Raw genomic sequence first — 25,998 nt, 5'->3', positions numbered from 1 at the left:
ACAGCTCAGTCTTAGACCTCATGAACTGCCTCATAATCACTGCTTTACAAGAATTAATGTGTTTTTAACTGATTTACTCTGCTGGGCCGCTCTTTGCTAAAGAGGTCCTCGCCTTACACCTTTGTGGTGACAGAAGTTGAATTCCATCAGCCTGCCTGTATTCTTGATCCTGCTTTCCACTACTGGAGGCCAAGAAGACAGGCTTTGCTAAGGCCGTGGCGAGTGTTCTATAGAGTTTTAATGGAAAAGGGTAAGGGATTTGGAGCCAGTGAATACGAGTCTGAATAAATACTGCCATTTATTGCTGTGTGATCTTAGGGACATCATTTGTATTCTCTGACCTTCAATTCCCTCATCTATATAATGGAGATACTAATTCTTATGAAATATGGTTGTTGTAAGGACTAAGTGAAACAATATGAGGGAAAGCTTTGTTTAAATTGTAAAGGACTATATGCATGTTCTTATTATTAGGTGTACAGGTGAATGAACACTGGGCAGGAGCATCTGCATGCCAGTGAGGGCAACCAGGAGGATAGGTTAGAGACAGAAATTATGTCTGCTTCCATGACAGTTCTTCCACAGGGATGATGCTCACTGTCACAACCCTACATGTTATACCCACTCAGAAATGAGTACTATAGAGCTTCTTTCAGCAGTGTACATTTCTGAGAAGAAAGATATATGAAGTTTAAAGAAAGAATGGGTAACTTTTCTTGGGTCTATGTTTGGGGTAGGGTGGGAGTATGATACGTATAATGAGACAAAAGGACAGAGAAATGAGTTGGGAGTAGGGCTAGAACTCTCCAGCTTCCTTCCATCCCGGGGAAGGGAGCTCATCCTTAAGAGTCTTGGGTTCTTCATGACCGTGAGCAATTAACAAGTTCCTCATTGGTTACAAATGCATATAATTTAACACTTTATCTAATATTGTGAACATTTAAATGTTAGATATGCACTTGGAGCTTCCTCTCAAGAGTTTTTTTTTATGTGTATGTATGTTTTTAATTAAAGATGGTCCAACCCACATGTTACAGGTGTCCAAGCCAAGTGTTACTTTAACACTTTGATTATGAGACAAATTTATCTGTACATACTGATGGCAGTTTTTTTTTCCTGTGCCAGAATGTTGTGCAGTTGTGTTGTTTTGTTTTTTATTTTTCAGGATTCTTTTTTGAGAGGGTTTTTTTCTTTCTTTTGTTTTTTTCAGGAACAGAAAGAAGTTGCGGTTTGATCTGTTGGTTCTTTGAACGACAAAGCTTTTCTACTCCCTCTTTTTTAAAGAAATGACCTGAAATCTGTATCTATATCTTTAAAAAATATTTCAAGTCTAATCTTGCCTTTGTGTAATATTATATAGTTATATATAGAAATAAATAAATTCAATAATTGTGTCGGTTGCATTTAGAACTGCCAAGGTCCTAGGATCTGCTGCTGCTGCTGCTGCTGCTATTGAATTAAGTGGATCTGAGGTACCTGTAGGCTGCATGTCGGGTTGGCTGCCCAGTATTCTGAGCCTGTCAGTTTGTGGACAAGAGGCCTCTCAGAAAGAAAAGCCTAACATTATCTCCAAAAGAGAATATTCATATAATCATAGAGATACACTGACAGGATTGAGAGGCACTTGCCATATAACTTTAAATATACCACAATTTTTTATAACCCTATTTTGACATTTCGGTGTTTTTTAATGAATATAGGAAACTGAAAAAAAAAAATTAGGTGTCCCAGACTTTCGCCTTCCTCCAGGGATCTAGCTCTGAGTTACTGTAGAAAGGGTCATGGAACTAACCTTTTATAGCTATGAGTGCTGGGGAAAGGAGCATGTGATTACATTCTGTTCCCAGGGCAGTTAGAAGACCTAAATTATGAAACAGAATGCTCAGGTTCTGTGTGGCACTGGGAGAGAAATACCATGTTTGACTTTACATTCTACCCTGCTATTCTAAAATAAGCAAAACTTGTGCTGGTTCAGTGACAAGTCATCCTGGTTTCCTGCTACATCTTTCTTAAAGCAAGTGTTATCATTTTACCTTCACAATGTCATATCATTTGTATATCCTGCCCCATTCTCTGGTGCATAGGGTATTTGGTTTTTCATGTGTGCACCTGGTAACTGTTGAAAAATTTCCTTAAGAGTTCAAAATCAAAACAAATTAATGATCGCCCCTTTAACTTTCGAGAAGAGGAAGTAGTGGTGTGTCTTACAAAACAAGGCATACCCTGCAATGTTTATTGCTTAATTATTCTTCGGGAAGCTTCCTGTTTTGGCTCTATCTTTTAGCCCCGAGATGAAGTGTGAATAATATAGGAGTTCAGTGTTCTTCTGTAATGGAACTAAAGCTTTTATTTATCTTACTTTTTCCTTCCCTGGCCTTTTGCTTTTCTGTGTCAAAGCTCAGTACATGTCCTCTCCCTTCTAGAAGGCCTCATACAGCCATGCCCTCTCTTCTCTGGACTCCTGCAGCATCCCATGGTATTCCCTGGGCTCAGGCTCTCAACATCTAACATTCTGGTCAGGGCTGCTCACTGCACAACTTGCTACGTGAAAAGCGCCCGCTGGGAATGTGCAGTGCTGGGTATTCCCGCTTCTGTGTGCACATGTTCACAGCACTTATTTCAGTTCTTCGTACTTTTATATTTATCTCTGTGATTCTTCAATTAATTGCTATCTTGGTACCAGTCTGTGAGCCCCCGTGAGGCCAGGGACTTCGTCTGGTTTTGCTCACCACTGCATCTGTCTCCTACCCACAGCACAGCGGCTGGCTCATAGCCTCTAAGTTGTCTCCTTGCCTCCAAATTCATACCCTTTCCAAACCACTATTCCCACTGTCACCAACATCTTTACAAACTCAGATTTAACTCCACCCTGCCAAAGGTGTAAGGCTTCCAATACCTGTTGATGAAAATCTAAATTCTAAGCTACAATCTGCTCTTTAAGCCTTATCTACCTTCCTAAGAACATGGCTTTTTATTTAGGTTTATTTTGTCTTACCTTGTATTATATCGAACTAGTTATTTTCCTGCCTTGCTTCCTCTTTAGATTGTAAATCACATCTTTGTAAACTCTTGGTCTTCATAAAACAACTCAATAAATATCTGCTTAACTGACTTCGATATTGCAGAGATGTACGTCTCTAGAATCACTATACTTGACAGCTATGTAGTTCCTCCTGCACCAGGAATGTAAGATGTTTTGTAAATATTCTGTTGTTTATATCACTGTAGCTTGAGAATATATTTTATTCCTTTGTTTTATTTACAGCTCTCAATTAATCATATTGCTTGCAGCATAATAATATTAGTATAGTGGGCTTTGAGATCCTATATTAACTAATCCTTGAATATTATCTGTTAAACTTTGCTAGCTACTTAAGCCTTTTTGTCCCTATTATTTAATTAGATTAATTAGTGTTTTAGATTTGAATTCATATGAGACCTTTGTATTTGCTTCTATTGTGTTTTATTACTTTCTTAGTCTTCCTTTGTTTTGTAAGGGTCAAATTTTGTCTGATAATGTCTATCAGAACTCTGTTATAGTGTCTGTTAATTGCTTCCCTCTGTTAAATGTTTTTACCTGCCTTAAAATATTTAGAATGTTTTCAAGATAATAGAGATTGAAACCTTAAGCAGACTGAGGAATTTGTACAAATTCAGCATAGCAACTTCTTTTGTTGCCTAGGTAACCTTATTTAAAGTTGCTATGCTTTGAGAAGATTCCTGAACTTAAATTTTCAAGTTAATGCCAACTTGATTATAAAGATTCCAAAAGCCTTCAAAATATACTTTTAAATAAATAGATGTAGTATACTTTGCAGAACTGTAATAACAGAAAACTGGAAACATTCCATGTATTTATAAATAGGGAATTATTTGACTAGCTTGTGGCACGTCTATGCAAAGGAGAGCTATGCAGCTGTGAAATGGAATGAGAACTATCTCTGTATATTATTATGGCATTCTTCACAATATATTATTAAGTCTTGGTGTCTAAGTTTTGCTTCAAAATAATATGGAGAGTGGAAAGGGGAAGTGAAAAATGTTTGGATAAAACCAAATTACTCATGAATTGATATTTGTTTATGTTACTATGGTTATATGTGAAATATTTCTTAAAATGAAAATGAATGTATGTATATATATGCATGACTGGGACATTGTGCTGTACACCAGAAATTGACACATTGTAACTGACTGTACTTCAATTACAAAAAGAAATATTTCTTAAAGAAAAAGCTAAAAATGATAGATACAGTCTAATGCTCTGAAGGAAATATTTGCTTGAGAAAGTCATTAACATTTTCATCTATGAAATAATTGAACATACATATTTTAGCTTATTAACACAAACAAATCTAGATATATCACCAAACCATTTCCAGCTCCCTGAAGATTTAAATGATAAACTGTGATTACTGGCCAAATGTAGTCTTGTGATGCTGTAATAATAATATGAATAATAATAGGTTCTCTTAAAAAACTGCTTTATGGCATTAAAAACTGTGTATGATAAAGGAAGGAAGGTCCAAACAATATCATTGACTATTAACATCACATAAAGAAAGACAACAACCAGTCATTGGTGCCTCCTGATGGAAGTCCACACAACCACCTATGAAGTATTTTTTGTAGCAGGAGGAGAAAGACAAGTACATGTGTAATTTGTGGCTGTGGCAGAAAACTGGAGCTAGCAGAATGGATGCTGGAAGTCCAGAGGCATCATCACATCTAATTTGCATATATTCTTTATGAAACAGAAAAGTTAGTTACTGTCACTCCTATCTTAGAGAGGAGGAAAGAGACAATGAATAAATGACATGCCTGTGGCCACTTGACTAATAAATTCAGGAACCTGAGCCTGCTATGCCTTCTGGATCCATATTATAGAACATATTTTTCCATGTTAAAAGAATGGGGGTCACTAGCATCAGGGAGCAGCTAATCTATAAGATAGATATGAGATGATACAGAAGATTCAGACCTTAAACTTATGACAGTTGGAGTTATCTTCTCTGGCAAGAGAAGAATGCAGATATGCTCTTCTGTTGAGTGCAGATTCACATGTGTCAGAGATCAAAAGAGCATTAGATTGGCATTCTTTTATGTGACAGAGGCTTCTTACCAGCTCTCTTGGAAGGGCTGACATCCCAAAGCCACCAAAATAAGCCAATAGAAACCTTGCAGGCCAAGACAGGGGTCCTTTTAAGAATCTACTCTGGGTCTACTTGACTCTATGAGCAGATCTATGGCCAGTACACAGGGCTGGCTTCATAGGTGTGTGACCTGGGCAATCCTATAAGGACCCACTCTCAGAAGGGCCCTACACTTGGTTTAATGCTCTGGTGTCACCATCTTGAACTCCTTAATAATTTCATTTTTGAGCTTATGTTTTGCAAGTGAAGTCTGATGAGACAATTGAGCATGCACATGAGCAGCAGAGACGGGCCGGGTGGCAGCATGCACGAGCACAGGCCTGCTGTGGCCATGCAGCAGTGTGGGCTTTGAGCAGTTAGCCTGGTGGCCTAGTGTACAGGTGCATGCCTAGGGCAGAATGGGTGCCACAGAGTGTTGGTTTTTATTTTTCCAGAATTAATTTCAATTAACTTTGTATTCTATTTTAAGAATGAAGGTTTTATTTATTAATGCTATCAATGATTAGTAATTGATTGCCTAGTACAATGCTCAGTCAACAAAATGAGGTGTCTGCCCTCATGGAGCTTATGTTCTAGTTATGTAATTTTTTCCCAATTAATCCAACAATAGCCTACTTTTTAAAGTTAGAATTATTGATTTGAGTGTATCAATGGAGAGTATCCTTACAACAAAACATCCTTTGATAATAATGTGATTGTAATAACTTTCCTGATCTATAATTTCATTGAATAGCTTACTCCAGTTGCTTTGCTTGCTTTTATTATTTCCTATCAACTTTACTTTGTAAGTGAAGACATCCCTAAATAACTAAATATGGAATGGTTTTATTCTAGAACTGTGAAAAATGGGAGACAGTAACACAGACACAGAACAGGAAGAGGAAGAGGAGGAAGGCAAAAAGGATCAAGGAGACCCTGTTTATGCCATACTGCCTACAATTAACATCCAAGATGAGCGGTTTGTGGATTTATCTACAACTCCAGCTTTCATTTGTCTGCATGAGGTATATTTTTCTTTATATACTACTGAAGTAAGACCTGAGTCATTATCTTTTTAAAAATTCAGTTGACGCTCATGTCATTAGCAAAATAACTTATTACGTGTAACCTATGGGCAACATGTACAGTTTGAAGCACTTTAAAATAAAATCATTCCTACCTTCTCTTCCAAAAGTTTATTATTTAACCCTGGACTAATGCAGTAGTGTAGGTTCTGATGGTTTTATACTAAAATAAATACGTGCATATCTGCAGTACATTTGGTGGGTTGGTAAGTGAAATAAAAGAAGAGGTTTCTTTCATTATTGGATATACTACATTTACTTCCACAAAATGAAGATAAAAGATCTTGTCAAATAAAGATAAAAAGTATATACATCTACCTAACTAAATGTAGCTACTGCAGTAGAACACTAAAATATGCTGTTTCCTATTAACAAAGAAGCAAAAAGGGGAATATGATTTTTGTTTGATTTTTGTCTCATTGATTTTTTTTAAAAAAAACAAGATGAACATATAGGAAATAACCATATATGAGGAGAGTTTTTTAAACAATAATAACTGGCCACATATGCAACCTGTCATGCCTGAGAGCTGTACTGTAAAAAATAGTTTAGAGGACATCTGAATTCTAGACTCTTAACTTTATGTGACTATAACTGAACAAAACATCTAGGAATTTGATAGTCATTATAAAAATGGGCTAAAAAAGTCTTCAAGCAAAATCAGAGTTTACTTAAAACTGAGAAGCAAAACTAAATTCCTACCCAAGTATTTTGCTGGTGTAAATGTTTTAAAGAACTGCTGTTGAGCTTTTTACTTTATATGTACATACAAACACCGGATCAGGAACACATGATGTCAGCTTGTCCCATTACTCATGTTTTCAACTTTGATCTTTTGGTTAAAGTGGGACTTCCAGCTTCCTCCCCAGTGAAGTTATTGTTTTTTGTTTGAAATTAATAAGCAACTATGAGGAGATTCACTGAGACTAAGTATCCTATTCCTCTTCAAATTTTCACCTCCTTGTTTTATGTCTCTTGATGATTCTTGCCCAAATTAATTATTGTCATGGTGGTTGTCAAGTGGCAATTTTCTAATTCCATCATTTCTTCTACGTTTAATAGTTGGCTTCCTATGGTATGGAAGAACTTTCTCTTCTCTTCTCTTCTCTCTCTCCCTCTCCCTCTCTCCCTCCCTCCCTCCCTCCATCCATCTTTCAAGGTGGACCTATGAGTTCTTATCCTGTTCAATGGGTTATAATCTATTATTACCATTATTCATTTTGATGCTTCCATTATCCCAGATTTGGCCAATGTACACCCTTTCAAGAAGGCTCACTTATCCTTTTGACATGCTTCTCTAATTCTTTATGCACCTTTTAACTTTCTGTTGTAAGAATATGTTCTAGGCTCATCTTGCATTTTCTTTGCTCCAAACCTGGGATCAGCCATTTCTCAAAGGATCCCTGGTCCCTATTTTAGTGGAGAATATTTGAAAACTAAGCTCTCAGTGCTGGGCGTGCTCCTTGCTATTGGTCTGTCATTGCTTCACACTACTCTCAGAGCTGCGAAATAGCTGCATAAATATATTTACCCACACAAGTTCGTATCTATTTATATGTCTGTCTTTATATATTTAAAATTATGAGTTCATATCTCTAGTCTTAATATTTTTCAGTGATCAGGATTCTCTATTTCTGCTAAAATGCATCATGTGTCCAACTTTGCAAAAGTATTTCTATTTTCATACCACTACCCTTAGTAATTCTATTAAATAAAGCTAGAGTTTATTTCTATCAAAGGTTATGCTAACAATAAAAATTATAATCAAATGTTTTAAGCCACAGATAAAGAAGCATGAAAGGTTTGCTTTATAAAGTCAAAGGAGAAATTAGGACAATTTCTTCTGTATATTGATCTTCAATATAACAAGTCATTAAATATTTCAAGCATCTCTCAATACACATGTATGCACAAAATAGAGTTATTAATCATTGGTTATGACCAGCCCCTGAGAAAGTGGATACCTTAGATAACAGAACTGTTTTGAGTAGTAATTACATCAGTAATTTTACTGCATGAGAACTCTTCCTCTAGCCAGCAACATCTTGCAGAATGAGTTATAGGCTTCAAACAATTTTATTCCCGTAATAAACACCCTGGAGGTTGTTACAATTGGCATCTATAGTTTTATTTTCTAATTCTTTTAACATTCCTCTAAGAGTTAAGAGTCTTACCATTTTTTTAACCTACTTTGTATAAGCTGTCCTCCTTCAGTTGCCTAAACAGAAGCTGTATCTGCAGAATATCAAAAGTTCTGAAAGAAAGCGCACAGAAATCCACTTCCAAAGGCTCATATGCTTGGCATCACATTGAAAGAACCAGAAGCTGCTTACAGTATTTACTGTTGTTAATGCTAGTCACACAATTGGCCCAGCACAACTGAGCTGTAAAACATGTGTGTCATGCTCTCATCTAATATTGCCAACAGAATGTGTTCAGTATGGCATTCACGGTGCTCTACGATTTGGGCCCAAACTATTTTTGCAATCTAAGAACTCACTTAGGCCCTCATCCTCTTCTGTTTGCGTTACACTCCATATTCAGATGGCTAGGAAACTGGCACATATTCATAAAGCAAGATAGATACAAGGTGATGGCTGTCCACAATCCTAGTCACACTGCCTCTTGAAAGACTGTGCTAACTCCAACTAAAAAAAAATCAGATAAAACACTTGTATAGGCCACACTTGGCAACCTCTGCATCTGTTCCTAACCTTTTAGATTCTGGCTCAGTTCCCATGTTCTTCAAGAAACTTTGCCTGAGCATCCAGCTCACAAGTGTTTTCTCCAACCTGTCAACTCTTAAGCATTTGTAGGCTGTACCTGTCACTTGGTACTAGGTTCTTGATAGATAGTTATTAAATATCTTCTCATCATATAATATTTTGCATAGAAAATTTAATTCCTCACGGACATTACGATCACATTAAACAATAAGACCTTCCAGGGTGGGAACTACACTGTGTTAATTCACACATTGGGACTAACGTTCAGAGTGGTGCATGGGACCTAAGTCACGTGATTCCCATCAATGGACTGTGTGGGTTAAAGCTGGACACCTGCTCCCCAGCTCTGCCATTGCTGCCTAACTGTGAGGCCTGGCCCTCCACAGGCTTTTGTTGTTCCACTGAAAACTTTCATTAAAACTTTTTTGTTAAAATATAACATATATAGGGTAAACCTCACAAATACTGAGTGTTCCGCTGTTTTCTTACTTATGCCTGTAACCAGCATGTTCAGAGCTAAACTCATCATTCTCTCAATCCTAATTCTCCTCTTGTGTTCTCTTTCTCCGTTTGAGACTTAAATATCTCCATTAAATATCTCTTGAATTGATCTCTTCTTCATTCCTGCCATACTCCTGCCACATTCCCACTAGTCACTGAATAGGTGACATTCATTCATAGCATTATGTGTGGCAATAGATTAATTTTTAAAAAGTGCTGTGTAGTGTTCTCTTGTGTAAATAAATGAAATGTGCTTGTCCTTTCTATTCTGTTTAGAGATTTGGGTTGTTTCCTGTTTTGGATGATTGTGAATAAAGCTCCATGATCATTCTTGTGCATGCTTAATACTCATGACTTCATTATCTTGGGTGTCTACCTAGGAGCCAAATTACTGTATCATAGTTTAAGTTTATATTCAGCTTTAATTGACACCTTCAAATGCCTTTCCAAAAATATTACACCAAGACATACACTTTGATGGACCACATGCAACTCTTTCATCCAATACCAGGGCAAGGGTCGTGTGTTATTTTATGTGTATCTTACACAGCACCTGGCTCAAGACCTTGCACAGAAACAAGTTGTAAATATTTAGTATTTTAAAGTCATTCTTTTAACAAATAGTGTATGTGTCTCTGTTCAAAGCATCATGTCTGTTGCACATTCAGTCTTAATGTAAGTTGTACCTTTCATGGTATTCTCCAAGTTAGGATTTCTACTTCTCATCTGTAAAGTAAAGTAGCACTGATTTCTAAGTGTGATCTTGGTTTTCAAATGTCAGTGTGTCAGATGTTGAACTTTTCCAAGACTTGGAAGCCATAAAGTGATTCTTGTCTTAATGCCAAGAGCCAAAATCAAAATATGAAAGTGTTTTGCCTAAGCCATTTGGCTCTTTGGCTTACACCAGAACTAGTCGGCTCCTCCCTTCTCTTCATTTCCTGAAAATAATTCTTGTGCCATAATTGTTTAAGTCTTTGACCTGACTTAACCAAAGCATAGAGAAAAGGTAGCACAGGAGCATTTGGGAGGCACAACGGGCAGTGTGAACACCGGACAGAAATACCAAGGAGGCGAAAGTGCGCATCTGCATAGAATATGAAATTCTGCTAGGGTGTGGAGTATCCAAGGGTTGTGGGTGTGTAGATGAAGATGGATTTGGCTTGTTGACATGGGACTTTTTCATGGAAAAAGGTTCTATATAAAACCATCAACTGTTGGACTCCTTACAAAATGTCTAATAAACATATTTATGTCCAAGTTTTGTTGCATGTCAGATTGGAAAAGAGTTGAGATAGTATGAAGTTTTTGAAGAGTAATGGGGGACATTTTCTTAATCTAAGAACATTTTCTTAATCTATTTAACAGATATTAATTCAGCACTCACCATGTACCAGGCTCTGTGCTAGGAGATATTTATTATCCTTATTATTAAAGCTACTGAAGTCAAATTTATCCCTTCAGCTCCTCCTTTGTTTTGAGCACCTTCTGCATGCTGCACAGTGCTAGGCATTGTGGGTCATTCATAGGCATAAAGCATATAAAAAGGTACTTTTCTTTAGGAGCTTGATTTGGGAAATAAGAATATTGGGAAATAAATATCAACAAAAGGCAATATGTGGTTGTGAACCTGGAAGGTGCAAATAGTGTGATTAGAATTAAATGGAAGGAACATTCTCTGTGGGTTGAGATGATCTGGAAAAAGCTTTTCGGAGGCAGCAGGACATGAGGGGATATTTCATCCATATCCATGGCATCCACCGTGAGCCTCCTTTTCTATCTTAAGCTTTGCCTGCACCCACACATGCACATACTTGGAGTGCCTTCACCTGGATACGCCCACGTTACCACAAACTAAATATGCTCAGAACTAAATTCATGATTCTCCTCCGAAACCAAATTCTCCTCCTGTATTCTGTCACTTGGTTTGCTCTTTTAAATATCTTTTAAATGCATCTCTTTTCCATTTCCCCCATATCACCAACTAGAATGCCATTTCAGTGATCAAGATAAAATGTGAAGAGATTGAACCAAGGCAGTAGCAAGGGGGAAAAGGATGGAATACATATAGGAGAGATACTAAGGAAGTATAAAATGTGGCCTTAGAGTCTGAATGGCTAGGGATGGGGTGAAGGAGAGGAAGGAATCTAAACTGATGTTTGGATTTCTGATTGAGGAAAGTGGATGGATTACAGTACTATAAGTGACAGAGAATTCACAAGAAGCACTGGGTTAGACGGGAGGGTCCAATATGTGGATCTGGAACTTACCAGGGAAGTCCCTGGGCTGGAGATACAGACATAAAACATTCTTGGTAGTATTCAGATTGCTTTTCTGAAAGGATTGCAAATTGCTTCTCATGTGTATTTAACAGCACAGTCTACCACTGCATATTTACAAAAAGATGTTGCCATCATTTACCTAATTCCCTACTTTTAAAATTATCTCTGTTACTAGGATATTCACATGTTCAAAAGACACTTTCTTATTTTTTTGTTCATTTTGTTCTCTGAAGGGCCTACATTTTGGAATTTTTAATAAAATTTTTAAATTAATTTCTGAAAATATTGGTGATTTTCTGATGCTACTAAAGCTTCCTTCATTTTCAAGGTTGGACCTTCTATAGAGTCACTGATGCATTTCTTGAGATAATCTGTGATGAAATTTAAAACGGTTTTCACAGAATGACAATGTTTTCTATTTCATTCATTCATGAATTAATCAATCAAGTAACTGGTTATAAAGATGAAAATATAAAAGAGCCCCACCCTCAAGGAGTTTACAGTCAATGTAGTTTCAAGTATGTGATTTAATTTTCATGATATAGGAAATTTGAGCTATCATTTCCAGCTTAAAGGTTCTGAAAGATTGAGTCTTGCCCTAGTTTGCACAGCTAGGCAGATGCAGAGACAGGCGTGGAAACCGGTCTCCCGTCTCCTACCCTGACATGCATTTCACCTGACGTTCTTCACTTGACATCCACAGATTTAAACACTGCTATTTTAGGAGTTGACAAATTGACTTTTTAAATAAACTGTATATTAAAAGAAAAAATAAAGATAACTATTTTAACACTCTATTTAAATATTTCTCCTTGGTTCCCTATCCTTTCTTAGCTATCACAGCTCACTAATGGCTGTACATAGAAGATGTGCATTTAAAAACTACTAGATTTCTTTTTTAAGCCTCTCTACAAGTCCTGCTATTGCTGGCATGCTTATACTTTTCCTTCAGACATCCAGGCAGCCTTGCAAGAATAATTCTTCAAGATTTTGTTTGCCTGTCAGGAAACTTTAAACAGGCTGATAATTTATTAAACAATACAGATAGGTTCCATTTTCCACATAAAGTTTTTTGTTGTGTTTTGCTTTTACTCTGACAGGAAGGTGGAAATTTAAAATTATTTCCAATATGGAAGAAGACTATGGATCATGCTTGGAATACTCGTAAACATTTGTCATATATATATATATATATATATATATATATATATATATGACAAATATATATATATATTTGTTTTATTATATATATATTTGTTTTGTTATATATATATATATACATATATATATATATATATATATATATATATAACATAACTCGTATCTATTTACAAAATTTAGAGATTTATATCAGGATTATAGGAATACAAGCCATACTCCATTCTGCAAAGTAGATTAACACCCCTAAATTCAATCAGTAAACATCTTACCCTTTACAAGAATTCAGGGTAGGAGAAAAGAAGGTCCCATGTTAGGGTATCCTCATACTTGGCACCTTCAAGATGAAAAACTTGGCCAGGAATCTGGGGTGTCATCAGGAAAACTCTGCTATTTGAACATGTGATCAGTGGCAGAGAGTGTTGAAAATCAAGAACAGAGAGGAACTGGCAGTTCCTCTGCCTCCTATCTGTGAAGTGATCTTCCTTTACACATTGTGAAAATCTATCCTGAATGTGGACCACATGGCAGATGCCGGGCCGGGAAGCAGAGGAAAATTCCTCAGTAGCCCCTCCCCTCAGCAGCTCATTTGTCCCCTCATCTGTGTGGCTAATTTTCTTTTATTTCCCTTCCCCTTTTCTGATTCCTTTACTGACATTATGAGAACCTAGCTTGTGTATGTGTGCACGCCTATGTGTTTATCTTAATTTTATATTTATTAAAGTTCTAATTACCTCTTTATTTTTCACTGATTCTTTAGCTACTGTTGTAGCAGCAAGTTGAGTAAATACTAAAAATAATTATCCAAGCTCAGATGCTGTTTCTTTTTAATAGTTGCTGTGAACAGATGTTGTTTTTTAAAGTGAAGATTAGGAGAAATACTTAATGGTATTGTTTTTCTCCTCTGAGAAAGTTCTTGAGAAAGTAAGTTGGCTTTTGCTAGCCTGTGGTTCTCAGTAGAAAATGCACATATTGTGAAACAAAGTACCTTTATCAATCCAAAAACTATTTGACTATGTTAGGCAGTAAAGATAGAAGCTTCAGGATTAAAATAAATAATGCACTTTTCAATAAAATCTATTTTCTATACGTAGTCCTCTCTGGTGGGTAGATTCTTTGGGGGATAAAGCAGAGGGGAGTAGGACTAGGTATCTGGCTATTCAGCACCTGGATTTACCAGTAACATCAGTAAGTCATCGTAAGTCATTACTGTTTCATTAGGCAAACAAGATCAGGGTCTCGGTGGTCAGATAGTGAGGTACAAGTTAAAGAATAGAGAGTATCGGAGAGCCGGGTGAGAAAATTTTTTCAGCCATGAGGTTAGTATTTTTTGCAACTGTTTTTTTAATACACAAAATATGCTGTAGTAGAAAATTCAAAGGTGCAGAACAGTACATAGGGGAAAGTGAGTCAGCGTCTCCCCCGTGGGAAAATGTTATCCCATCAGAGTCTTTTTTTTTACATTTACCTTAAAGAGAGTGGAGTGCAGCTATTTTCATATGTTTAAGATTGTTTTAAAATATAGTATGTTAGTAGAAAATGGGAGGTATATAGGAAGGCCAACGGGTCAGGAGACCATTGCCATTGAAATGATAGTTCATTACTCACGGCTGGCTCGTAAGAGAAGGCATGCCAGAGCACCAGGCTGGGCAGGAGGGTGAGGGAGAGGGAGGAACAAGAGCCTTTACTGTGGTTTCCCTGGGAGGCACTGGGTGAGGTGGGGTAAGCAGGCTAGCCCGAATCACCTCAGCAGGCTCTGGGGCACAGGAGACGCCCCTAGTTGTTTGGTGCCTGGCATTGGGGTGATTAGGGCAGTTGTGTAGTGACCTGAGCATGAGAGCCCAGTGAGGGAGATGGCTGAGGGCGTGGACTCTGGATTGGCTGGTTTCCATTTGAGAAGTATGCCCGCAGGAGGAGGACTTGTCAGTATGGGGGAGAAGGACGATGAGGGAGGCAGGAGGCCGGGGCAAGGTGACTCAGACATATTGTCAGGTTTACAGGAAGGCGTATCTGGCACAGGCGTGTAGGGCGGGTATTAAAGCACCAACTTTACAGAAACTGGAAGCATGGTTAATACAGAGACCCACTTGTACTTTCCTTTTTTTATAAATTTTGTTCACATCCTTTTATCCACTGTTTAAAAATTTTCTTAGCGATTCATAGAAAGTCTTTACACATATAGAAAGTAGGCCTGTGTGTATAAGATGCAAAGCAAAAATCTTTCTCTCAGTTTTTGGGTTTGAGTTTGCTTATGGTGGTTTTTCTCCATAGGAAAATTTATTATTTTATGTGCTGAAATTTATTAAGCTTTTCTTTTACAGCTTCAAGATTTTATATCTTACTTAAGAAGACCTTTAGTACTCTTAGATCATAAATCGTTTCCTGTGTTTTCTCCTAGTACATTGATAGTTTGAGTCATCATATTTTAACCTTTGTTCTCTCTAGCGTGTATGTTGGTGTAAGGGGAAACAGAAAGGAGATGCCAGCAAGCTGAGAATCTAGTGCCAAGTCCATAATCTTCTAAGGCAAAAGTTCTTTACATATTCCCAGCCCATACATACCCAGGTGTAGGCAAACAGGTATACCCGGCTGGCATCAGAGATAGGAATGAAGGAGGTACGAAAATTACCAGACATCAAACTTCAGATTAGGAAGACAGGAATTCTGCTGTTGCTAGGACTACATCTAATAAGGGACAGGTTCAAAATACCTTAAATCCTAGTTAGAAAGAAAATCTCTGATTGACGGCGGGGAGTAGGGGGCAGGGGGAGTGGAAGAGTAGTTCAGTAAAAACAGGTCTTACTTCTCACCCTGCATATACTAGGCACACAGCCTTCAGACAGTCATTCAAGGTCTCCGAGCCTCGCTTTACACTTATAGTACCTTCCTCATTCATGATCCTTCGGGGTTACCTCACTGCCTACCACGGTGATTTTCACCCTCTTTTTAAACTGTTTTTATCACTTTTTCCCAGGAAAAATTCTACACGGAAGTACAGTATGTAAAACAGAGTTGGATGTGGTGGACACAGAGGTGACGATCACCTGTTCTCTCCCGGTCACATTTCCTTTCACCAGCAGCACCGCCGCCCCAGTCTCCCTGCGGAAGCCCCCATCAGTACAGGTCGTTTGTCAACTGAATAATATTGAGCCATCTGTCCCACCTTAAAATCCGTCTCAGCACAGACCTGCCTCCCAAGAGCCCTGGAAAGCGGTCTGACTATACTGAAGGTTCCTTCAGGAAGAGAGGAGGGAGTTGCACAGCACACCATGAGGGAAAACTTCCTAAAAATCCCTCATCACAGCAGGTGCCTTTCCTACACACACCCATCTTGTTTCCCTCCCTTTAAAAACTCCTCCAGAAGCTTTTTTCCCACTCCCAAGCTGATATTTTCTCCCTTTGTATCTACACCCATCTTCTCCTTGATATCTTTGGCCATTTCATGACTTTATAAAAACAGTCATCAGAGTTCTGTCCAGTTTCCCTTCCCACCCAGTATCCCAGCACCACCTCAGGCCTAGACACAGAACTGAACCATAAACAGGTGGCAGGGAGAGGTTGCAGACACTTAGATTTGCATTTTTTTCTTGCCTCATTGTAAAGATTAAATGTCACTTTCTTGGATTTACAGGTAAATCCCTCTACAATCTGATCTACCATTTCTTTCTTCCTTTTTTTTTTTAATTGTTCTCTGCTACATACCCTGTGCTCCAGGCAAATTAGACACATCATTGTTTTCCTGACTAGTTCCTGATTTGCCAACCTGCTTTAGCCTGTCCTGTACCCAGCCCACGAGTGCTCCCCTCCACACGCCAATGCTCCAGAATCCTCCCCGTCTTTCAAGGACCGCTCAGACCCCACCTTCTTGAAGCGTGCCACTCCCTGACAAAGTGTGGTCGCTCCTGTTGCTTTGACTTCCCTGTGCAGTGCTTGTACCTTGTGCAACTTACTATTTTCTTTCCTGTTTTTCAAGCTAATCTGTAGTAGCTTTAGGAACATTGAAAGCGGGAAGCCTTCGCTATTCTTCCTGATATTCCTTGCAAACTCTTAGCTCGCTGTCACGCACGTGGCCATTGCCATTTTCAAAGGAGAGGATGTGCACAGTAATTAGTAAAGCCCTTCACCAAAAGAATCACACTACTGAGTCTCCTGTTTTACGAGGTACACCTAAAGAGGAGAAATTTCTTCTGCATTTTCCACATCAAGTCCACCTAAATTCTCAGAGATTTAAATGTTTAAAGTTAGAAATACTATACCAAGCTAGAACTATCATGCATCTATTCCAGTTTTATTTCTGCTAGATGAGCCCCCAAAGAGATATGAAATGGGGAGGCAATGATTTTCAATTTTTTCTTGAAAACAGAATAAAAACTTTAAGTGAAATTAAAGGTGAAGACTCAAGATCCAAGATATAAAATAAAGGCAGAACTACTCAAGGTGAACAGTGTTTCATGCATCACACATTCTCCAGGCTTCTTCCCCTACCCAGCTTCCTTTGGCATTCGGGAAACGGCTCTGCAGAAACTCAGGTTGCAGGGGACACAGTTCAAGAACCCTACCTCTAGCAGTTTAGCATGTTAAATACCAGCCCCATAAATGCCATAAACTTTCCATAACTATCCAACTTCTATAACTGTCCATCATACACCTATGAGCCACTCTAGATTTTGAATCACTGGCTTGATCAGATAAAGACAAAAATTTTCCTTGTTGTAGGACAGAAATTTTAAAAGTCACCATTACCAACACCATTCATTCACAAATGATAATCACATTTTAAAATGAGTATTTTATACAACAAATGAAAATAAGAACTTCAGTGAGAAATCTTTTGGCCCCCAAAGAACTGTACAAAGTTCCCTGTACTTAAGCAGAATGTTTTCCTCAGTGACTCCTGCCATGTAACCATGGAAGTAAAACAGTGTTTGGAGAGCATAGAGGCTTGCTTGCTTTTTCTGTCAGAATTGTTATAATTTCTGACTTAGCTGCAGGAAGTAAATAATTTTTGACCACTAGGTTAAGTAGGGACATTAACACACTTGAAAATATATTCTTTTTAAAAATATATCCTGTTAACAGAATATTATGTAATTTTTTAAGTAAGATCCAAAGGGATGATTCACCTCAAACTGAGACTTAATTGGATTCATTTTCCACTTTATAGATTCACACAGAAAATCGTAGCAGGGGTAATGTTGAGCTTTATGGTGTATTTTTTCCATGGAATTACCATTGGTAATTTATCATAGAAAATTAGCCCATTTCATGAGGAAAAACACCAAGAAGGTCAGGAAAGCTGGGAACGGATAATGGCCCACACATACTACACAGTTTGTAGATAACAGAGATTTGTTTGTCTGTTTCCCCTCCGGGAAGACTCTGGTGAATATAAAACATTACCTCCTTATTCAGCATTAATCACAGCAAACAGAGATAACACTGGAAATGCTCCTAGGAAAGTGTCCAGCATGTGGCTGGCACTTCGCAAGTGACAGCTGCTTAACATTATGAGTATTTAGAAGCAGAATCTCTAAACAAAAATTTAAACAATTTACCTAGATTAACTGAAAAAAATTACGATAGTCCGTTACTGAGTGGGAAATAAGTGTAAGCAGATAATTTTGTGGACTCTTCTTTGATGAACTTTCACAACATAAGCACAATTACTTGCTTCTTGTGGAAGATGAGAAAGCCAGTTTCCAGAGATAGAAACTGAACTGAACTTTTCAGATTCTATGTGTTTCCAAATATGCTGAACCTCTGTATGAGGACTTTTGTAATAGAGAAACAATTCATCTTAAACCTTAATTACCCAGAGAAAAATCTTAAATGCTAGAGATTAAACTCGGATATTGAGAGCTTAGAAAGTTATTACTTGGAAAAACTGTTATTCAAAATACTTTAATAAGCATAGAGTACACATAGTAGGCAAATAATAAATACTTATTGGATTAAATTAATAAATATAAATATAATAGTTATTTTTAAGGGGCTAAAAAGGCTGTTCATTTTAAAATGTGATTTTTTAGAAATCAAAGTATAGTTGATTTATAATGTGTCAGTTTCAGGTGTACTGCAAAGTGATTCAGATATATATATATATATATATAAATATATATATATATAAAATATATATATATGTATTCTTTTTCAGAGTCTTTCCATTATAGATTATTACAAGATTTTGCATATAGTTCCTTGTGCTCTACAGTAGGTCCTTGTTGTTTATCTATTTTATGTATTGTAGTGTGTATCTATTAACCCCAAACTCCTAATTTATCCCTTCTCTACTGTCCCCCTTTGGTAACCATGTTTGTTTTCTGTCTGTCAGTTTGTTTATGTTTTGTAAATAATATCATTTGTATCATTTAAAAAAATTCTACATGTAAGTGATAGCATATGCTATTTGTCTTTTTCTGTCTGACTTCGCTTAATTTGATAATATCTAGGTCCATTTATTTTGCTACAAATGGCCAAATGGCAATATTTCATTTTTTAATGGATAATATTCCATCATATATATACACACACACACACACACACACACACACACACACACACACACACACACACACACACATACACACACATACAGAAAGCAGAAAGAGCAAAGTAGAAGGAGCCATGCTATGGGGCTGTGGAAGAGAAGAGAGGCAGTACAGAAGGAACAATTTAAGGAATAACAGCAACATTAATGGCACAGAATTTGTTATAGGGATTTAAAGAAACTATTTAATGTTACATTTTATGGCAATGTATTTTATACAACATTGCTTAAAATGAACTAGCTATTGGCCCATCGCGATTTTTGTTGTATTGACTTCTGACTACATATAAGAGCTGCATATCTATCTTATTTCAATGGGCAGGTTTCCTTGTGTGTTACAGCGTATGTGTTGGAAGTAGCATATATAAGCATGCGTGTGTATCACATATGTACATGTGGTGGGTGTGTGTATGTGTGTGCGTGCAACACATGTACACACCATGAGGGGAACCTACCTGTATGCAGAGAACTATACTCATTTCTATCTGCAGCTGGACCTAATCTAAGTGAAAATTGCCACTCATTTCATTGAAAGCCATTTCAGTGTTAACACTTTGAAAGTGATTTGAAATACAAGATTTAGGTTATCTCTAACTTGAATAACTACTGGAAAATATTTGTGAAACAAACAAGTTTGGAGATCATTAATGTCTCTAATAATAAACAAAAAAGGAGTAAAACCAGTTTCTGCTTAACTAAAGGGTTTATAATCATAGCAAATTAGTACCCTAATGATTTTAAATGACCATATGTGATTCCTCAAACTTGGGCATTACAGTGTTAACAAAGACCATTTTTTTTGGTCTGTGGCTTAGTTCACATTTCTTTTGCTATATGCACATGAACACACACACACACACACACACACACACACACACAGTGTATTCTGCATGACAATCCTCCAACTTACCAGGTGGTATCTCCCAGAAGATGCAATATCTGAGGCTTCAATATGCCATTACCTCCTCCTTTCACTTTGAAGTAACTGCCTAAGTCAAAAGCAATGATTTGTAGAAATCCATAGTGGAGTACCATAATGGTTTTGAAAACATCTAGTAACTCAACAGAATAGCCTTGCTGGCAAAAGCAAGGAAAAGCACATCCTAATCTAAAATAATCTAGAGGAAGTGTGTGTTCCAGTAGGAATCAATCTCTGCCTTCATAAGGGAGCGGCCCTGGGACTTCGCAAACGACATAGTTACACAATGCTGATTCCTCCTTATCTCCAGCTCTTTCTTGAAAGTCTTTGTTCCATGTACACCACTTCACCAGCTTATTTCATCTAGTCCCACAGATTCATTACCATCTGTATTCTTGCAATCTAGATGTCTTCCCTGATTGCCATCCACTTGGTGTCTTATATATATTTGAACTAATAATGTTCAAGACTGCCGATCCCCACTCCTACCCCACCCCATGCCACACACACTTTCTAGACAAGCTCCCCCTGCAGTCTTTTCCATCTGAGTTAATAGCAGGTCCATCCATCTTAGTTGGTCAGGCTGAAATCCTGTTGTTTTCTGTGATAACTCTAATCTTTTCACTGTCCACCTCTTTACCATGAAGATCCACTTCCCTACACCACCTTAATGCAAGCTTTCATCATCTCTCTCCAAGGGAACTGCAAACACCGTCATACTGCTATTCATGCTTCAGTCTTTTCTCCCAACAGTCTATTTTGCCCTCAGCAACAAGAGTGATCCCTTTAAAACTGGATGAGATCATGTGCCTCTTTGAGTTTAAACCCTTATAGATCTTACCTACTCCGAGTAAAAGGCAAAATCATTACCATGACTCACAAGGTCTAGGTGATCTGGCAGCCCCACCTCCATTTCTTATTTAACCCCAACTTCCCAAGCTCTCTCTGATCTCATCTCCTAACCACCCCTTCCACCCCAGACTGCCTGCTTTTCCAGCCTCCTTGCTGACCCTAAAACACGCCAAGCATCTTTGCACCTGATGTTCCCTTTGCTTGGAACATACTTCTCCCAGATACCTGCCTGGCTTGTTCTCTTTAAGTCTGTTCAAATGTCACTTCCTCAGACAGGTTTCCTCAGACCTCCTGTCTAGAATAGCATCTTTCCTCTCATACTCCTTATTTTTCATGGCATTTATCATATATTATTTATTCATCTCCTCTGATAAAATATAAACTCCCCAAGGATAGGGGTTTTGTCTATTTTAGTTACTGTTTTATGACTTCCTTAAAAACTGTCTAACACGTGGTAGACACTCAATAAATACTTTTAAAATGAATTACAGCAAAATTCACCCCAATATTTCTATCTTCATAAGTCTTTTAGTTCCAAGGCATTTTTGGCTTCTCAACTTTGGTTAGTATGAGTTACTGTTGAATCTAGGTTTGCATTAACTAATCAAACTATTAGAACCAAACTAGCCCCTTGAATTCAGAATTTCTGGTAAATATACCTATATCAATGAATTTAGTCACATCTGAAATTCTTTTTTTTCTTCCTTGGTCAGGCAACTTCAAGGTCTGTCTTCATGTGTATTCCCCAGCTTTCTGCTGATATAAATTAGCAAAGTTATGTAAAAGCTCCTCCTCCAACTTGACTTCACAGTTGACAGGAGGGCATGTCATACCCCGGCTACAGATCTGGAGATGCGAGGAGTGGGATGGAGGAGCCTAACGGAGAACTAAGATCACTCCCTCAGGAAAGAAAGCAACGGTGCCCTCCAGTAAGAAGAGCCTTATCAAGGGTAGGGGAGGAACCACTTCAAGGAGCAAAGGAGGCTCAGTCACATTTGGGAATTCAGGGGACTCGAGTTCTCCAAGTACGCCTAATTTCCCTCACTTCTATGCTAACTTCCAACTCTTCCCAATCAATAAACAAAAGAAACCTGGCAAAGCAGTGACTGAGTAGACGTTGCAGTTTGGCAATGCACAGAATGAAATTTGAGTTTGGATTCTGCTAGTTATCTCTGGGGAGAGGGAGGAGATTGGAATTGAAGAAGGTTTACAAATAGGTCTTTAATGTGTACTGTTTTAAAAAATTAAATCATTCATGGATTTTGTATGCTCGAAATTAATTTCAAAATTACAATACAGTATAAGAGGTATGAAAAATACCTTTTTTTAGGAACTCAGCCAGGTAGAATGATCACTGTCCAGTGTGGTACAGCCATACCCCTCTGTGACTCGTACCCAAAGGCATGTTCCCAGAACCCTTTCTAAAAGATTGCATTGTTATACACCCAGTCCTACAGTACATCTCATCCTGTCTTGCTCTATTCTCCCCCAGCTCCAATCACTTCTAACCTGTAGTCACAATCTCCCAAATCCTCAGATTTAATGGTCCCCATTCCTTCTCAGTTGTAACTACAGCTCTTCATCTGTGGTAACATACTTATGATCTGCTTTGAGTAATAACACTTCTGTCTCAAAGTTCCTTTACATCCTAGCCAAATAGATTGATTTCAGGGTAGAACCTAGACAAATACTGAATAATGTAATGTATGGAAAGGAATATATAGGATGATGCAGGACCAAAGAGAAGAGGCACCAGACCCCTCCTGATGTCATCAGGGAAGATGGCTCAGAAGAGATAATTACTTAGGAAGAGGAGGAGGAGAATACATACAAACGTTCTAGGTGCTTTACATATGATATCTCATTTAATCCTCTCAATACCTCTGTCAGGTTCTACTGTTATCCCTATTTTATAGTTGAAGAAACCAGAAAACAGTGAGATTAAGTGATTTTGCCTGTGATCACACAGCTTGCAAATAAGGGAGCTGCAACTCAAACCTAGTAAGTCTGGCTTCTGAGTCCCTGCTCTGAATTATGGGTAGCAAGACAAAACTCAGCAGAGGTTAAGGATGGCATTCTATCTAGAGCAAGGGAACAGTAACACAAAGTAATGAAAATAGGAAAGAACACAGTCTGTTCTAGAACAAGGCGTTCAGCACGGCAGGAGTGTGAGTAGTGGCAGAAGGGACACTGAAAGGGTGGGCAGAAGTCAGCTTGTGATGTGGTTTATTTGCTGGATTTTAGCATATAAAAAATAAGGAGTTGTTAAAAGGAAAAAAAACCTGAATAGGAGGAAAATAACATATCAGAGCTGTATTTTTGAATATCTCTCTGGCAGTGACATGGAGGATGGATGGATTGGAAGACTGAAACTGGGAGCACAGCTTACTACTATTAGGAAGGGTTTGCATTATCCTGAGAGGACGATGAGGGCTACACCAGAGCAGAAAGAGTAATTATGGAGAAAAGAGGAGATGGAGCTAAATGCCGCAAAATGAAACTGGAACTCCAGTATTTCAAATGTGTCAACAGTATTCGAGAAGGAAATAAGATGGTGTTCCTGTATCTGCCTCTGTGTTCCTCTTAATGGGAAGTACTCTAATATTAAAGTCCTCAAAGAGTCAAAGATATGCTCTGTCTAGTTAGGCAAACATTATACAACTTTTCAGACAAGAGTAGGTATTTAGACATTATTGTACAAACAGGAATACTTAATGTTTCCACATTTAAGAAATAAATGGATGTGAAGATTAAATCTTTTATTTATAAGTTTTTTTTTAAAAAAACATGAAACACAAACCTATTTGTACATAAAAGAAAATAAGAATTCTAAACAAGAGCTTATTGTGACAACGTTACCCATCACTTTTTACCTTTGACCCTTCTTCCCTTTTTGTGGGTAGCCGTTCGAAAATGAGGAGCAGCAAATTTTGTTACTCAGATTTCTTTTCTTTTTGTGTATTTAAACCCTGTGCTTATTGGATGGATGTGTCATTTCATTTGGAGGATTACTACTACTTATCAGAAAAATTTGATTTTTTTCCTCAGTGATGAGTGAACCAGGTCCATTAGGAATTTCTAAGGACCTAATTTTGTTCAATATTTTCAAAGTATGATAAAGCTCAGAAATAATTTGTTAGGTAAGACAGCAAATATTAGCCATTAAAATGGAACCAAGACAAGACACTAAAATAACATATTTGTTAGTAGTCAATTGACATTTACTAGCATCAGCATATATTAGTGAAGTTATGTCAATGCAAAAGACTCTCATACAATCTATTTCCATCAATATAAAATTATCAAAGTCTAAAACATATTTTATAATAAGTGACATGAGATGATATCAAAAAGGAATTTTCATGTTACACAATTTGTTATTGGAAAGGTGCCATAAAATATAATGGAAAATAAGATTTTAATTCTTTGAAATAAAATGGAAAGACAGAAAGACAAGTTTTTGAGTGATTATTTAGATTAATGAGGTTTTTGCCAAATTCTCCTGAAATGAACTGTTAAATCAGTGGACATTCACTATATAAGCTGTTTTTCTTTAGAACTGTATTTTTTAATGAGTTCATTTTTGATCACAGTAATGTACCTAAACATACATACATTAATAGTTATATATAGTAAATGAAAGTGCTCTTATCTAAATACATTATAATTATATCAAAATCTTCTTAGTCTTTTTTTAATAAACAGAAAAGAGAGATTAAAAAGAATAAATTAGTTACAACATTTACTTTTGATATCCTATTGAGTAGCTATGAAGCCTTTGAAATCTACATTGACACTTTACATTTTAGTCATCACTTAATTCTATTTGCATTTCTCTTGCTTCAGCATTTCAATAGTATTCAAAATAATATAGTTTTCATCATGTTTAACTGAAAACTTTACATGTTATATATTTTTAAAAGAATATCTTGCTTCTTTTTGACTAGAATTTTCCATAGAGGGCAATACTTGAAAAAGTAACTTGTTACCTAAATCTACTATCCTCTTTAATCATTTTCAAAGAATGGATAGAGCTGCATCTTTGTGAATTTATTTTGAAATGTCTATTACTTTAGTAGAAACAGACTGTGGAAATTAAAGATTGAAAGTATTGGAATAACTTACATACAATATGGTATAGTCTTTCAAATTTTATTCTAGAGTATTTTTTAAAACATGCAGCAGAATACTGCTGTCCTCTCAGGAATGATCCTTTTTTACAATGATGAAACTTAACAAATTAAATTCATACTCTTTTAAATATGATAGTTGCATTATAGAATTAATGAGTTATAAAAGTTCCAGATACTTTGTTTCATTAAAAAAAAAGAAAACATTTGTATTTGAATCTTTTGATAGCAAAGTAAGTAACACACCAGTTAGGGTTAGATATATAATATCTGAACTACTGTTCTATTTATTTCAAAATTCATATGCTTTGCATTAATAGACTTACCTATTTTTCCTATAAAACTTAGCTTTGTATGAAATGAATCACTTAATGATATTATTGCTTTGGATATAAAATTGGCCTTCAGAGGATTATATCCTATAAAGAAGCATTTCACTCCCCACCTATCTCTCCAAAAGAGTCTACCAGTGGTCTTGCACAGTAGTGAGCAGTCTTAAATTAAAAACTATTGTGCATCAGAGCAAAGGAAGGTATTTTTCATGTTAAAGCAATTTTTACCATCAAACATCTAAAGAGTTACAGACTATGAATGAATTACTTTTAAACCATGGTCTTTAAGATTAAGTTAATTTTCTGAATGCTTTTCGGAGGGACAGTATGCTATTAT

General features: G+C 37.0%; 1 protein-coding gene across 6 annotated transcripts in view; it reads left to right on the top strand.

Moving 5' to 3' along the window:
- The window catches only part of CCDC146 (coiled-coil domain containing 146), a 103,770-nt gene that overhangs the window by 11,229 nt on the left and 66,543 nt on the right, over nt 1-25,998 (top strand). For 5 of the 6 annotated variants that reach the window (XM_072965163.1, XM_031679591.2, XM_072965162.1 and 2 more), the window contains exon 2: nt 5,988-6,157. In XM_072965163.1, the coding sequence (XP_072821264.1) occupies nt 5,999-6,157 (159 nt within the window). In that variant the 5' untranslated portion in view covers nt 5,988-5,998. Of the gene's footprint in view, nt 1-3,119; nt 3,187-5,987; nt 6,158-25,998 lie in introns of those variants that run through there. The other variant, XM_072965164.1, reaches the window with a different exon arrangement.

The sequence above is a fragment of the Vicugna pacos genome, chromosome 7 (assembly GCF_048564905.1).
Source record: "Vicugna pacos chromosome 7, VicPac4, whole genome shotgun sequence".
NCBI lineage: Eukaryota > Metazoa > Chordata > Mammalia > Artiodactyla > Camelidae > Vicugna > Vicugna pacos.
This window is presented reverse-complemented; position numbering and strand designations above follow the sequence as displayed.